The sequence below is a fragment of the Rhinatrema bivittatum genome, chromosome 6 (genome assembly GCF_901001135.1).
Source record: "Rhinatrema bivittatum chromosome 6, aRhiBiv1.1, whole genome shotgun sequence".
Lineage (NCBI taxonomy): Eukaryota > Metazoa > Chordata > Amphibia > Gymnophiona > Rhinatrematidae > Rhinatrema > Rhinatrema bivittatum.
In genome coordinates, this window is record NC_042620.1 from 108,407,178 (window position 1) to 108,421,593 (window position 14,416).

The 14,416-nt window shown below is 44.5% G+C and overlaps 1 protein-coding gene across 1 annotated transcript in view; it reads left to right on the forward strand.

Annotated features, from left to right (window-relative positions):
- Positions 1 to 331: 331 nt before the first annotated feature.
- Positions 332 to 14,416, forward strand: part of LOC115094651 (myosin-IIIb-like) — a 62,901-nt gene continuing 48,816 nt past the window's right edge. Inside the window, exon 1 of the mRNA XM_029607901.1 lies at positions 332 to 478. Within this exon, the coding sequence (XP_029463761.1) occupies positions 332 to 478 (147 nt within the window). The remainder of the gene's footprint in view (positions 479 to 14,416) is intronic.

Below are 14,416 nucleotides of genomic sequence, written 5' to 3' on the forward strand. Positions count from 1 at the left end.
CATCTGCCATCTTGCTCCCTCTTCCTGACTCATTTGCAATTAATTCCCAGTAGGAAAACAGCATGCAAACCCCCCAAATTACTACGCAAAAAATGGTGCCACTTAGTATCATTGACACAGCTGGTGGGGTGTGGCACTGAAATCTATAGGCAGCAATAATAAATGTAATAGAATAGTAATGATTTATTCTTATGCAGTAACTTGTATCCACAAAGAATTCCAACAGACTTTATAATGTCAAGACAGCTTTTGTAAAGAAGCTACATTTCTTTTAACAAAGTTTCTTTTTTATAGAAAGTCACTGTTTGGATTGTTCCCATATAATCCCAGTATGATTGGACTTGAATCATTAGCTGATCCCTCAGATACTTGGGACATTGCTGAGACCATTGGGAAAGGCACATATGGTAAAGTCTACAAGGTCACAAGCAAGAAAGATGGGAGCCAAGCAGCGGTAAAGATTTTAGATCCTGTCAGTGTAAGTCTAACAATGTGGTTGTACTGCGTGTGTGTGTGTGTGTTTTGATATTGTTATGTAACTTCCATGCACATTTGTATATTGATTAATGAGTCTTGGATAGTATATCTCAGGGAGCATCACTAGAAGACTATTTTATTTTTTTATTTATTCACGATGCTTACACAAGATAATAGCCATATACCACTCCTATCCCCAAAACACACCATACCCCAAATAATTCTGTGACCATGCAGATACAGCAGACGGTAATAGTCAAAACATCAGTAACCATAGGCAAGAATATTAAGAAAAGAAACAGACAACTATGGAAGCTCTTTCCAAGAACTTGCACGGTTTTAAGGCACAGGTTACAATGTTTTTAAAATCCCCGATGCGTAGTCTAATGTAATCAGAAATTTTAAAAAGCGCATTGAAAAGAAAATGTGCGATCAGCACAGGCCGATAGCACATTTTACCTTGGGAAAGGGGGGGGGGAGGGGAGGGCGTTATGGCTGACAGGAGAGAATACTTATCCAGCTAAGTGGCAGCGGCTGCAACTTGGCCATATAAATCAGTAAGTATCGAGCTATCTGCCTGCGTTTTCGCCACTACACAGCAGGATAAGTACTGACTTATACAGCTAAGTAGCAACAAACTGTCATGTTCCTGACTTCTTTTCCTGTCTTTTTACCCTTTTGGGGGGGGCTTTTAAATGTCAGTGCAGTAAAAATTTAACTCCGTCTCTGACCTGAAGTTAACTTTCCAGCGCTAAGAAAATCCGAATTGGGCCAATGTGCCTCTCTGCATCAGGGAGTACTGCTTAATGCCCTCATTTGCATGGGATTTTCATGTGAGGGCACTAAACAGTACTCCCATTTTGGAACACACATTTTCTGCGCATAAAACTCCGTGCTGCACCGGCGGTAAGTCTTGTGTGCACAAAATGTGCTTTGAAGTGCAGGCAAAACATTCAGCTGTGCACACCTTTCAGCATCGGCCTGTGAGAAAGTCAAAAAAAGAGAGGAGTAGTTGACTTCCTGAACCTCATGCAGCTAAGTTAATCTCTTATGTCCTGTGGAAAAGCATTCCGTAATGCAGGAGCAACAGAGCTAAATGCTATTCATCTGGTACACTCCAGACCCACTGCAGACAGTGACGGAAGTTCTGCTGAGATGAACTAAGTGCCTAATGGGAATATAAAGAGTCGGTCTATCTGCCCAAGTATTTAGGTTCCCCTCTACGTAGACACTTAAAAATTTTGAATAATAATATTATGGTGCTCAGTTCTTTGCTACATTTGAAACAAATGGAAGAGTTAGACCTTTATTTCTGTCTGTGAAAAGTAAGGCAAAGTAACTGTAAAAAATGGTATTGTAATAGTGTAGAGTCTCCTACAGGAGATTTCTGTTTTGATATATAAGGAAAATAGTTACATTCTCATCTGTGGAATAAATGTTATGAAGCCTGGTCTAGGGTACAGTTATTCTGTTCAAGTCACCGGAAGACAAAATGTGTGTATACCTTAAAGGGTCATGTGAAGGAGACGGATCACACAGGAAACATGCAATGAGTTCAGGGCCTATAGGAAGAGTATTTGCCAGCCTGGGTCTCTAAGGGATGGCAAAGGAAGAACAAAAGATTTGTATGGCAGAAAGAGAGAGGAAATACAGGGGCTAAGCTAAACACCTCCTCTGTACAATGTCAAAAACACCATGGCTTAGAAAAGAGAATTTTACCAGAGAGGAACAATACTAGTATAGATGATAAACTTGGGGAATCTTTCTATGCAGATTGCATGGCTCACTTAGTGCCTCCTTTACTAAGCATTTTTTCCATTCCGTGTCTATGGGAGATAAGCCTTAGTAAATCAGGCTCTTACCCCTGGATTCATCATTCTGCTATATTTATATTTATAGCAGAATGATGAGGTGCGAATCAAAAAGGGGTGGGGGGCGATAGCGGGCAGCCGGCTGCATCGCAGCAGTGTGGTTTTGCCCGCCGTGGTGCAGCCACGCTGCACACTATCGCCCCAAGGCGCCATGGGAAAAGGTGTAGTCATTTCCCGCGGTGCTGTCGGCAATAATGTGAAAAAACCGGCACATCGCAGAATAATGACCCTGTTAGTTTGCTAATAGAAAACTTAGGACGAGTTCCAGAATATTGTCTATGAATCCTATGCAGCAATACAGTAAGTATACTCCTTCTCTCTCTCTCTCTCTCTCTCTATATATATATACATATGTAGCGCCCCCATCAGTCATCATGGGGAAAAACCTGCTGCCAATAGCTGGAGATGGGCTGCAACTGAAGACCTCACCAGCCCACATGTAATAGGAACAGATGGGGGTTGTGGGTTCTTCAGATAGATTAGCCTTGGGGAATGTGTGGCCTGTACATTCAGGCTCTAAACTGAAGAGGAGGTTACACAGACACTGATAGTATGATCAAGGAAGGATTATAACCAGAGCTAGAGTAGTATAGATATGAGTAACTGGGCAGACTGGGTAGACCAAATGGTCCTTACCTGCTGACATCTCCTATATTACTATATAACATTCCAATTATAGAACAGGATTTTCATTAAAATTCCATTTATTCTTACAGCATATGATTTTTGTTTCCCTGCAACGTGTGTAACATTTTGGAGGTACGCTTTATAAAAGAAGAGCTTCTGTGGAATGGCTAAATTAATTTTACAGTGGAGGTGAAGGCAGCCTGTGTGATGTAGAGGGACTTGGTTTACAAATTTTTTTTTAAATATTTATATAAGGAACCTGACGTCGTCATTGAAATGAACTGACGCAGATAGTAAATGTTCATAGTCAATACCTTTGATATGTTTACCAAAATGCACTAGATCTAAAAATCAAACAATTAAGTAAACGGAGATTAGATAGAACCTGGAAGGGAATAGATTAATTAACAAATGATACAGAAGTAAAGACGAAAAAAAATTTGTGGTGCACTGGCTTTATGTATTCATTTGAATTGACATAAAAAGGATTTGTTAACTAGAGAATTTCTCGTATTCTATGCCTGTGGGAGAAAACTGATAAATCAATAAAGATTTCTTTCCACAGGCAGAGGAAAGGGAAAAATCCTTTCTGAATATGCGACAAGAACCATCCCTCCCTAGAATTTATACTTTAAATCATTCATACTGGGGTGGTGGAAGGGGAAGTGTTACATTTCTAATGCCAGGTTTCAATTCTGCCCCAATTTATTTGTGATTTTTTTTATGTTAATTGATGTTTCCCAAGTCTCATGATTTATTTATATCAAACTATTTATGATGCATTACAGCAAATACAGAAGCAGAACAAATATGTACAGATGAAACAATATCAGCATAGTACCTCCTGTAAGGCAGGCAGACTTCAGACAACAGAATGGACCCTTTGAACTATGAAAAGCCTGTCTGAAAAACAAGTGTTCCTTGTTATATGTAGAAGGCAGTTACCCCAACCATGAAATATATTTGGCACCGATGTACTAGAAGCAAGTCCACACAGGGCAACACAGTCCCCAGTCCTGATCGTATGTACACACCATACAGAAAACCTGAATAAAACTATGTGGAGCCCTAACTTCCTTGAAAGGAAGAAAACACTGTTCACAAAATGCTTTAGCCACATTTGATGTCATCCTAAAGTATCCCAAGATGACACTTTAGGCTGAAATCACATGTGGCTAACATTAGCCAGCCATCGGTGTCCAATATCATTCAACTTGGCGGTGGTTAGTACATAGGTCAACAGGTTATTTTTTATGCACACCGTGAATTTAGCACCATAGAGGTAATCGTGGAGCTTTGTCTACTGCAGTACACTTTGAAGCTAAAAAATCAAGTTGGTGAGCTTGGTACTTCTTCTCTGGATCAGTCAAAGAGAATGAATAGATAGCACATTGGCATAGTTGGGTCCTACCATCTCTTCATATTTCTGGACCAAATGGCCAAACAAACTGGCATTGGTGCCAATGATAATGGGGGTATTATTTATCCCCTTGGTTTTAGGACACACTAACACTAGTACAGGTATTGTTTCTTGGAGACCCATCACTTTTTCTGGAAACTCCACATCCACTTTTACATAACCTCGATACAGGAAGCTAGACTCACTCAAACCCCAAATGATCAATCCTTGAGCAGGATGGATCAGCGGGACATTTTAAACTCTCCTCAATATACTGCTGTTTCTCTCCATATGAACAGTTCCACTTCTAAAACACTTGTGTTGCTTGCCCCACCCAATTTTCATAGTCATCCTTTCCATGGGGAATAATTCCAGAGAAAGTCTGAGGACATTTGTATACATTTCTGTCTGAATGGGGCTTCTGGATTGCCTCCACCACTTTCCCCATGGCCATTATTATAAAAGTAGTGTCTGAGGAGGCAGAATCTATGGGAAAACAGTCTTTAAGTCTGGCCCAGGTTTTTCTGGTTCGCTTGAAAGTGAAGTAAATTTCTCAGGTAATGGACTAATGGTAGAGGAGGTCCCTAAGCCTGCTGGCGTAGGGCCTATCACAGAAATCCTCCATGGGGATAGTCATTGGAGGGTTTGATTTCTGCAGGCAGTCTCAAGTTTCTCAGATGCTCCACACACACATAAAGCAGTTAGTCTCTTGTGTGGAATCACACACCCTCCCCAATATTTTCATGCTGTATGCTCCTCCACCATGAACTGGATTTCTTGTAGACTCCCCTCTAAGGGGACTTGTTGCACTAAGAAAGTCCGGGCAGGATCCACTCCCTCGCCCTGGCACCAGTTAAGGAAAAACTGCCTCTCCAAGTTGCAGTGTGGAAGAACTCCCTGTCTATGAAAGGTGGTGCCAAATTACTATCTCTTTGGGGCCCCGGGCCACTTGCTGTCTCCCTGTAAGGGCCACAGCCTCTGTGTAGCACCCCCACCAGGCATTGTGGGGAAAAACCTGCTGCCAATAGCTGGAGATGGGCTACAAATGTAGACCTCACCAGCCTAAGTGTAATTGGATCAGATGGGGGTTGTGGGTTCTTCAGAATCTTGGGAAATGACCCAGGCACCCCTGACTCTGTCATTAATACCCCTATTCCTGAGCAGAGTGACACAAGATAAAACACCACACGCTATAACACTCAAATTGTTTTTCGTTTATCTGGTGGAGAGAACTATAAAGGCAATGATGAAACAGCAAAATAAGGGAACATAGAAACAGCAGGAAATAGAAATGGAACAAATATATACGGATGAAACAAAATCAGGAAAGTACTTTCTGTAAGACTGGCAGACTTCAGATAACAGCAGAATGGCCACTTAGAACTATAGACAGCCTGCCTGAAAAGCAGTCTACCTTGTTATAAGTAGAAAGCAGTTACCCCCATTCCTGAAATGTATTTGGCACCAGTGTACTAGAAGCAAATCCACCAAGGGCAACACAGTACCAGTCCTGATCATATAAGCACACCATACAAAAAACCTGAATAAAACTATGTGGGGAAAAACACACTGTTCACAAAATGCTGCCGTGGGTTGATATATGAGGGACCCTCCTGGGTAAATGGTTTTTCAACAGTATATTTGCTGTTGCAGGTGCCAACTAGGTGTCCCAGTTTTAGAAGCAAGCAATATTGATCCAGGAGTGAAACTGTTGCACCGGAGGTGGACCCTTGGGCCGAGGTGGGGTTGACGCAACCCATAGGTAGGGACCTAAGGGTCCCCACTGTTGGCAGGCGGAGTGGGCTGATGGACGGAAGCCAGCTGGCGCTTCACCAATACCAGCCCTCGTTCCCCGCAGGTTGAGCCTTTGGGTGCCGGGGCCAGCTGGATTTAGGTGGGCCTTCGTATGTTGTCGTCGATGGAGAGATCGAGGTCAGCCCAGGGAGCAGGAGAAAGATGATACAGTCTAGTACTGGATGAGGTAGTATCCTGGAGACCCGGGCGCCAAAGGAACAAAGTAGACAGCGGGCGCCTGAGCAAAAGCGGGCCAAAGCCTGAATAGGCCAAGTCCAGGATGTAGGCTGAAGAGGCATCATAGAACAAGCTTGAGTCAGAGCTAGCGGCAATCTAGGAGCAGTGACAAGCAAGGCTGAAGTCTGATCACGGAGTCAGACAAAGCAGTCAGGCAAGGCAGAAGTCTGGGCTGGAGAGAGGCAACGGAGTAGTCAGGCGATGCAGAAGTCTAGGTCTGGGTCTGGAGAGAGGCCACGGAGTAGTCAGGCGATGCAGAAGTCTAGGTCTGGGTCTGGAGAGAGGCAACGGAGTAGTCAGGCGATGCAGAGGTCTGGGTCTGGAGTGAGGCAACAGAGTAGTCAGGCGATGCAGAGGTCTGGGTCTGGAGTGAGGCAACAGAGTAGTCAGGCGATGCAGAAGTCTAGGTCTGGGTCTGGAGAGAGGCCACGGAGTAGTCAGGCGATGCAGAGGTCCGGGCTTGGAGAGAAGCAACGGAGTAGTCAGGCAAAGCAGAGGTCCGGGCTTGGAGAGAGTCAACAGTGTGATCAGGCAAAGCAGCGTCAAAGTCCCGTGTAGGCAATCCGAAGAAGGGTGAATAGCAGGAACGTAGAAGCAAAGGAATCAGGAACCAGGATCAGCGAGGAACAAGAACACAGGAACGAGACAAAGGCAAAGCTAGGGAGTGGAGTCTGGGCTTAAGTATCAGTGCTCCACTAACGTCATCATCCGGGGCCGTGGCTTGGTTCCCGCTGCGGGCCCTACTTTTGAGGTTCAGTGATACGTGCGCGCACACCTAGGAAGGGGCGCAGCACTGAGTAGCAGCGTCTCTCCTTGGGTCATGCGGAGATGCCCAGCGTGGAGCAGTAGTGGTGGTAGCTGGACTGGAGACACCAGGGTCTGTAGCTGAGCCGGAGGCACCAGGGGTGGCCCGAGGACGGAGCCGGCAGCCTACCGCCGCCAGAGACAAGGGACCAGGCACTGGAGTTACTGAAGAAAGGTGAGGGAGCCGTGCCGCAGGTCTGCTGCGGCACGGCACGCGTATCAGAAACCTTATTCAGACTGTATATCTGGCAGTGTTGAAAGTGAATTGCATACAGATGGCACAATCTAAGGCAGGGGTGGCCAACTCTGGTCCTCGAAAGCCACAAACAGGCCTGGTTTTCAGCTATGCACAATGAGTATGCATGAGATAGATTTGCATATCATGGAGGCAGTACATGCAAATCTGTCTCATGCATATTCATTGTGGATAGCCTGAAAACCAGACCTGTTTGTGGCTCTCAAAGACTAGGTAATGCAGGCTGTGTATTAAGTGCTATGTAGGCACTCGGAGCAAGGAAACACATTCAAGGGAAACCTCTGAGGGATCAGCCCTGGTATCAGGGTTTAGAATGCTTTACTTATTTCCACGTGCTCCTGGGTACAGAAGAAGCAGATTTCTGACAGTGCAGCTGCAGCCATGAGGATAGACTGGGAGGAGCTTTTTGGCAGCTAACTTCCTCCCAAGGCTGAAATACCTTCTTTCTCTCTCTCTCAGCGATTTCTTTCTCCAGCACACCGTCCTTCCTCTGATTGGTGTGTATGGATCACACAAAACCCCAACTTTTCCTTTCCTCAGTCTCTCAGCCCAGTGGGATCTCCATCCCCTGCCTATGCAGCAATCATAAAACCACAGCTCCTGTTTCTAACTACCTCCATGATAATTGGTCAAAAGCTTCCTCAGGCAGTCCAGTAGCTCCTCTTTTGTCCATTTTACTTCCTGTATCAGCTCAGCTTGGTTAACAGGAGGGGAAGGGGAAGGCTTCAGTGATCAGTGAAACAAGTCCATTACTCTCATAGTGAGTTCATGGTAGTTCTCTTTAGTTTTATTCCTATTTATTGGAATAGGGGACTGCCAGCAATTGTGAGTGTCTCATTATGTGTGACTTAGAGACAACATAACAGTTCAGTGTCACTATGAAGTCCTTGCGCTGCTTCACAATTGCCTGTTGCCTTCATTTTTGTGACCCCTGCCTTGTCTAGCCCAGCCATCTTAGTGACTATCTTCGGCATCGGGTCAAATATGGTGACACCATCTGGAGCCTGATACACATGCATTGTGACTCTGTCCTCTATGCATCACCTCTATGTGATGGCAGAGATTCCCAGTCCTGGGGGGTGGGGGGGGGGGGGCAGGGCAATCTGTAGCACCCCTGTGCCTGGGGCAGGTGTAAGGAGCAGAAGGAAGCCAGGCTTGGGAGTTACACCCAGGTCTTACACATACTAGCGAGCCTAGTGCTTAGAGCAGCAGACTACAAACCAGGGAAACCAGGATTCAAATTCCACTGCCGCTCCTTGTGCCCTTCGGCAAGTCACTTTATCTGCCATTGCTTCAGGAACAAATTTAAGATTGTAAGCCCTCTGAAGATAGGGAAATACCTACAGTACCTGGATGTAATCTGCTTTGAAGTGCTAGAAAGTGGAATATAAATTAATTAATAAAATAATAACACTAACCCTGAGCCACTGGGCTCACTTTCCTCTCTTGCTTTCACACACACACACACACATACTGCTCATGTTGGTTTGTAATTATAGCAGTCATTGGCAGATCTTTTTAAATTTGTCTATCCATTCATCGATTATACTGTTTAATTATATGTTGACCTTCTAAAAGTGTTTCTAGGCCAATCCTTTCAATAGGCCCTGGTGGCATCAGTGTGTGTGATAAAAGGAGGATAAGCCATGTTCCATTAACAGCTTTCAGATCTCAGCACCTGTATCTTTTTATTGGGTTTATGAGCTAAAATGAAAGTGGGTATGTCTATCACATTAGAGTTTAATAAACTCTCGCTCTGAATGAAACTTCCTATCATGAGAGGTCTCCATGTCACTAAAGGCCTCCATACAATTGCAACTAATTGGCATCTTAGCTGACAGTCTCAGCAGAGAGATCAAGGATTTAATGACCATGAAAACTGAATCATCTTCTCACCACAGAAGTGGCTTCTTAATCTCAAACAGAGCTGAAGCCCACTGGCAGGCAAAGTACTAAAATGTGTTTTATTTGCATTTACTCGTGATTCCCAAGACTGTTTTCTTTCTCCCACACACAGAGCTTCCCTAACATTATGCTCCTCTTATGTCACCAGCAGGCACTTCCATAACAGCAGCTCTCTGCAGTGCTTTCTCTGTATTCCTCCCATTACAGGGAATGGATTTTTAGTATCCACAGTTCCAACTATTTTGAATTTGCTAGTTGTTAAAGATAAATAATCAGATAGCTGAGTAAATTCAACCATATTAGTCTACCATGCACAGGAGTTTAAAAGTGTTACTTTTGATCACTGTCATAAAGGGCCTGAGATACAGAATTTTGATGGAGAAGTACTGGTGTACACATCTATGCAGTGTACCTCGGGATGCCCATCCAAGGCAGTGGCAGATAGTACTGGTGTACACATCTATGCAGTGTACCTCGGGATGCCCATCCAAGGCAGTGGCAGATAGGTTATAGGGCAAAATAGGGGTAAGAAAGAAGCACTGAAAAGGATAAGAAACTTCACAAATGAACAAGTTACATCAAACTGAACAACAAAATCTGGAGAATATTCTTTCTGCATAAAGCTGCAAAACTGGTTTTTATAGAGAAACATAGAAACATGATGGCATCCCCCCCAGTCAATCCAGCATTACAATTCTTATCAGTTCCCTAGAGATCCCTCCTGTTTTTATCCCATGCTTTCTTGACTTCAGATACCGTTTTTCTCTCTCTCTATGGTCAATAACCCACTGAATGTACACAGTAACCATAGCAGAATGGCAAGAACAGTCATTAAGTTAGATTGCAGGTTTCTTAAACTATTTTTTCAGTACAGTCAGAGTAGACAGGTTTCCCTTTAGGCACATCTTCCTGTGCCGTAGTTGTTTTGGACCAATCTAGCCATGTCTCTGTTTCCCTTCTCCAAGGCCCCTCAGACTGTACAAAGATAGTGCCTATTTATTAATAAAAGTATTTCCTACATTCATTTCAGAATAATTCCTCTATTGTAGTACTGCCCGTTATAAAAGAAAGGTTGAATAAGGTCCCACTTGTTCCCTCCTCTTAATTACTTTTATATTGTATTTTGCTTTCTATAGATTCTTGTTCTGAACCCATGTTTTAATTTTCCTTTTCAATTTCTCTTCAGAGCTGCAGTGCCACAAGGCGGCTGGTAATGTTCAGTGACCTCCTGCACCATCTCTTCTGTCGTTCAGGCATGGAAATTGATTTTCCCTTTTTTGGAATGTGAAGACTTAGGGAGTGCCCCTCAGCCCATTACCAGCGCACGCAGTGACACTAACATCCTGACATCCCTGCAGGCTGCGGAACACGCAGCAGCAGAGCCCATGCGGGCATTCTCAGAGCTCATGTGGTACAGTGCATGGCGCTGCACGCTCAGTTCTTCAGCTCCCTCCCTGAGGGTGTATCTGGATATTAGGGATGTGCTGAGGGCAGGGACTGCTGGAGGTGTTTGTTTCATGGGGTAGGGGCTCATTTCATTAATTTTGTGTTTCATTTTGTTTAGTTTTAGTGCACACTATTTTACCAAAGTGCACAATAAAACAAAAAACTCCCATCTTCCAAATGAAAAAATAAAAAAGGCTACCTGCTGATCCCAGCTTACCCGCTAACCTCAGGGACTTCATGAGGAAGGAGCCTATCCTATGTTTCTTCTGCTCTGCCAGTGCTATATTCTAAAATGGCGCTGGATGACCCAAGGCTGGTGCCATTTTGGAGTATGGCCATGCTGCTGAATGGTGCCAGTCATGTGTCTGCTAGTGCCATTATGGAATATGGCACCAGTGGGGCAAGACTGGTGATTGCTTCTTACCTGTGAAGACCTAAGAATGGGGGTAAGATGTGGGGCAGAGGAGAGAGGTTTGTCAGTGCACGTCCCTTTTCAAAACCAAATTTTGTTGCAATTTCCTATTTTATATCAAATAAAAACACATCCTTACCAGATCACTACTAATCTGCTGAAAGCACATCCCCACTGACATTTGTAGAACAGAGTATGTCCATGGCTAATACCGTCAGCGCTACTGAACAAAATATAAGGATATGTGTAAGCATATTGAAAGGATGGAAGCAGTTCAGAGACACATGACCAAAATGGTGCAGATCCTGCACAGAAACCCAGCACAGAGAGACTTAAGGAACTCAAAATGGAAGAAGAAAGAAGGGAAATTGGAGATATGCCAGAAATATTCAAATATCTAGCAGGACTCAATACATTACAAGGTGATCATATTTTCTATAAAAAAAAAATAATTTGGTTAAGCTATTAAATTGAAAGAAGGAAAGATTAGAGGAAACATCAGAAAATTCTTCTTTACTGAGAGGGTAGTGGTTGTATAGCAGAGGTGGTAGAAACCAAAATCCTAATAGAATTCAAATATACTTCAGACAAATACAGATAAAAATGACTGGCACACAGATAAAAATGATGCCAAACTGTGAATCATTATCATCTGATAATAAGCAGATTGTGGGTACATAGAGAAATTGAAATACAAATAAAACTACTTTAAAATGCCGATATGTAAATGCCAGAAGTTTGAAAAATAAGACTGGAGATGTAGAACGTAATATGGCGCTAAAGGAAGATATAGACACAATAAACATCTCAGAGACCTAGGACAGAGGATAACCAATGGGACACTGTGATACCAGAGTACAACTTATATTAACATGACAGGGTAGATAAAATTTGTGGAGGGGATAGCATTATATGTTAAGGATGGCATAGATTCAAGCAGGATAAAAGTTTTGCAGCAGACAAATTGCACTCAGAATTCTTAGGGATAAAGATTCCAAGGTTAAAAAGGAAGAGTATAGTAGTGAGGATATAAAACTGTTGGGATTCTGCCTGCGGGCCTAGCCGCAGGCAATCTCTTACCTCTGGCGGCAGGCCGCTGCCATCTTCGCACAACCTGGAGGCCGCTGCTGTGTCAGTGCCTCCGCGGTCCTAGCGCTGCCGCTATGAGTTTCTCATCGCATGAAGCCGCCGCTGCCTGATCTCCTCTTCGCGGCAGGGGTGCCGCCACCGATGCTGCTGCCTGCCTGGCCTCCCACGTGGCATGGACGCCACTGCAGTCCTCTGCCTCCCGGCTTCCTCTAGGCGCGCACGCATGCCTCTTCTTTCTATTTAAAGGACCAGTGGCGGGAAAAGCCTGCGGCCCTCATCTATGATATCATCACATGTTGCCTGGATCAGCCCTATAAAAGGGCCCTGCTTCAATCCCTCAGAGCCTTCGGATCTGGTCTTCACAGTGATCTGTGGTCTTCTTCCAGTCCAGGTCCTCCATGGTCTTCCTGTGCCTTGATGGATCTTCATTCCATGTTCTTCGTGTTCCTGAACTTCTTCAACTTGATGTTCCTGGTCTCGTCTCTCGTCGGAGTTCCTTCGTTGCTTGTTTCGTGTTCCTGATGTTCCAGATGTCCAGTTCTCCTGATGTCTAGATATTCCATGCCCTGATGTTCTGTGTCCAGAGGTACCATGTTCCTGATGTCCAATGTACTTGTCCTGACTCCGTCCATCTCTTCTTCAGCTCTTCGTCCAGTTCCTAGGTTCCTCATCTGTCCACCTTTCCTGGCGTGCCACCATTGTGGATCGTGACCAGCCTATGGGGGGCTGTGTAGGGTGCCTCATGGTACGAGGCCTTCTTTTCGTCAGCAGCACAAGCCTTCAGAAGGCTCCCTGTTTTTAACGCCAAACTTCTGAATCCCAAGTCTAGAATCCTGTCCCGGTCTTTGGAGTTCCTTGTGCCTGCTTCCGTCCATGGCTAAGATTCTGCCAGAACCTGCTCCGCTTCAGCATGGTCCATGGCCAGCCACCAGCAGCTGTGTAAGGTGCGCCCTGATGCAGCCCTCTCCTGAATCTTCGTCATATCCTGGCTTCAAGTTCCACTGTTTCGTCTGGAGTCTGCTTCGCCTTCAGCGTGGTCCACGACCAGCCATGGACGGCTGTGTAGGGCACGCTGCGTGGCAGCACTCACTCAATACTTTCTCCTGAATCCTTGCCTGAATCCTCTGAGAAACCTGGATTCTTGTCTGAGTCCTCTGAGTAACCTGAGTCTACATCTGAGTCTTCTGGATATCCTGAGTCTTCATCTGAGTCTTCTGAGTATCCTGAGTCTTCATCTGAGTCTTCATGTTCCTGCCCTCAGCCTCCATCTGGCCTCACGCACTCGTTGTTCTCAAATGGCGGATCCCAAAGGGCTATAGAGTGCTCGGAGGGCTACCCTCGAGACCAGCATTGTGTTGCTGGGTCTCATTGGTGCGTGTAGGTCCAGTGGAGGGCTGAGCCTCCCTTGTTCCTGTTCCAGATGATCCTTTCCTTGTCTTCAGTCCAGCCTTGCTCCTGCTCTGCCCGTGCTAGTACTTGCTCACCTCTTCATGGTGTGTCTTGGGGCTCCTCCCTGAGCCGCGCTGTGATCCAAGGGCTCACAATTTTCCTCGATAAGCGACCGTGCCTCCGCGCTCACAACAAATACCTCTCATCTGGCCAGGATGATGACGCAGACTATAAAATGCTAACTGAGATTAGGCTGGCTTGTAAAATGGGAAACACAATAAAGGGAGACTTCAATTACTGAGTATTGATTAGGTAAATGCCACATCAGGACATGCAAGAGAGGTAAAGTTTCCTAGATGCCATCAATGACTGCTTCATGCAGAGTTGGCCATGGAACCAACAAGAGAGGGGAACTATGTTAGATCTAGTTCTCAGTGGAACACAGGACCTGATGCAAGAGATAAAAATGGTGGATCCACCTGGCAACAATGATCATAATGTAATGAAATTTGACATAATAACTGGAGGATGAATACTAAGGAAAACCACTAAATTAGCATTTAACTATAAAAAAGAAGATTATGATAAAATTAAGAAATCTGTTAGAAAAAAACTGAAAGGAACAATCCACAAGGTTAAAAACTTGCAGGAGATATGCTCACTAATTAAAATTACCATCCTTAAGTCCAGAAAAAATGCATTCCATGCAT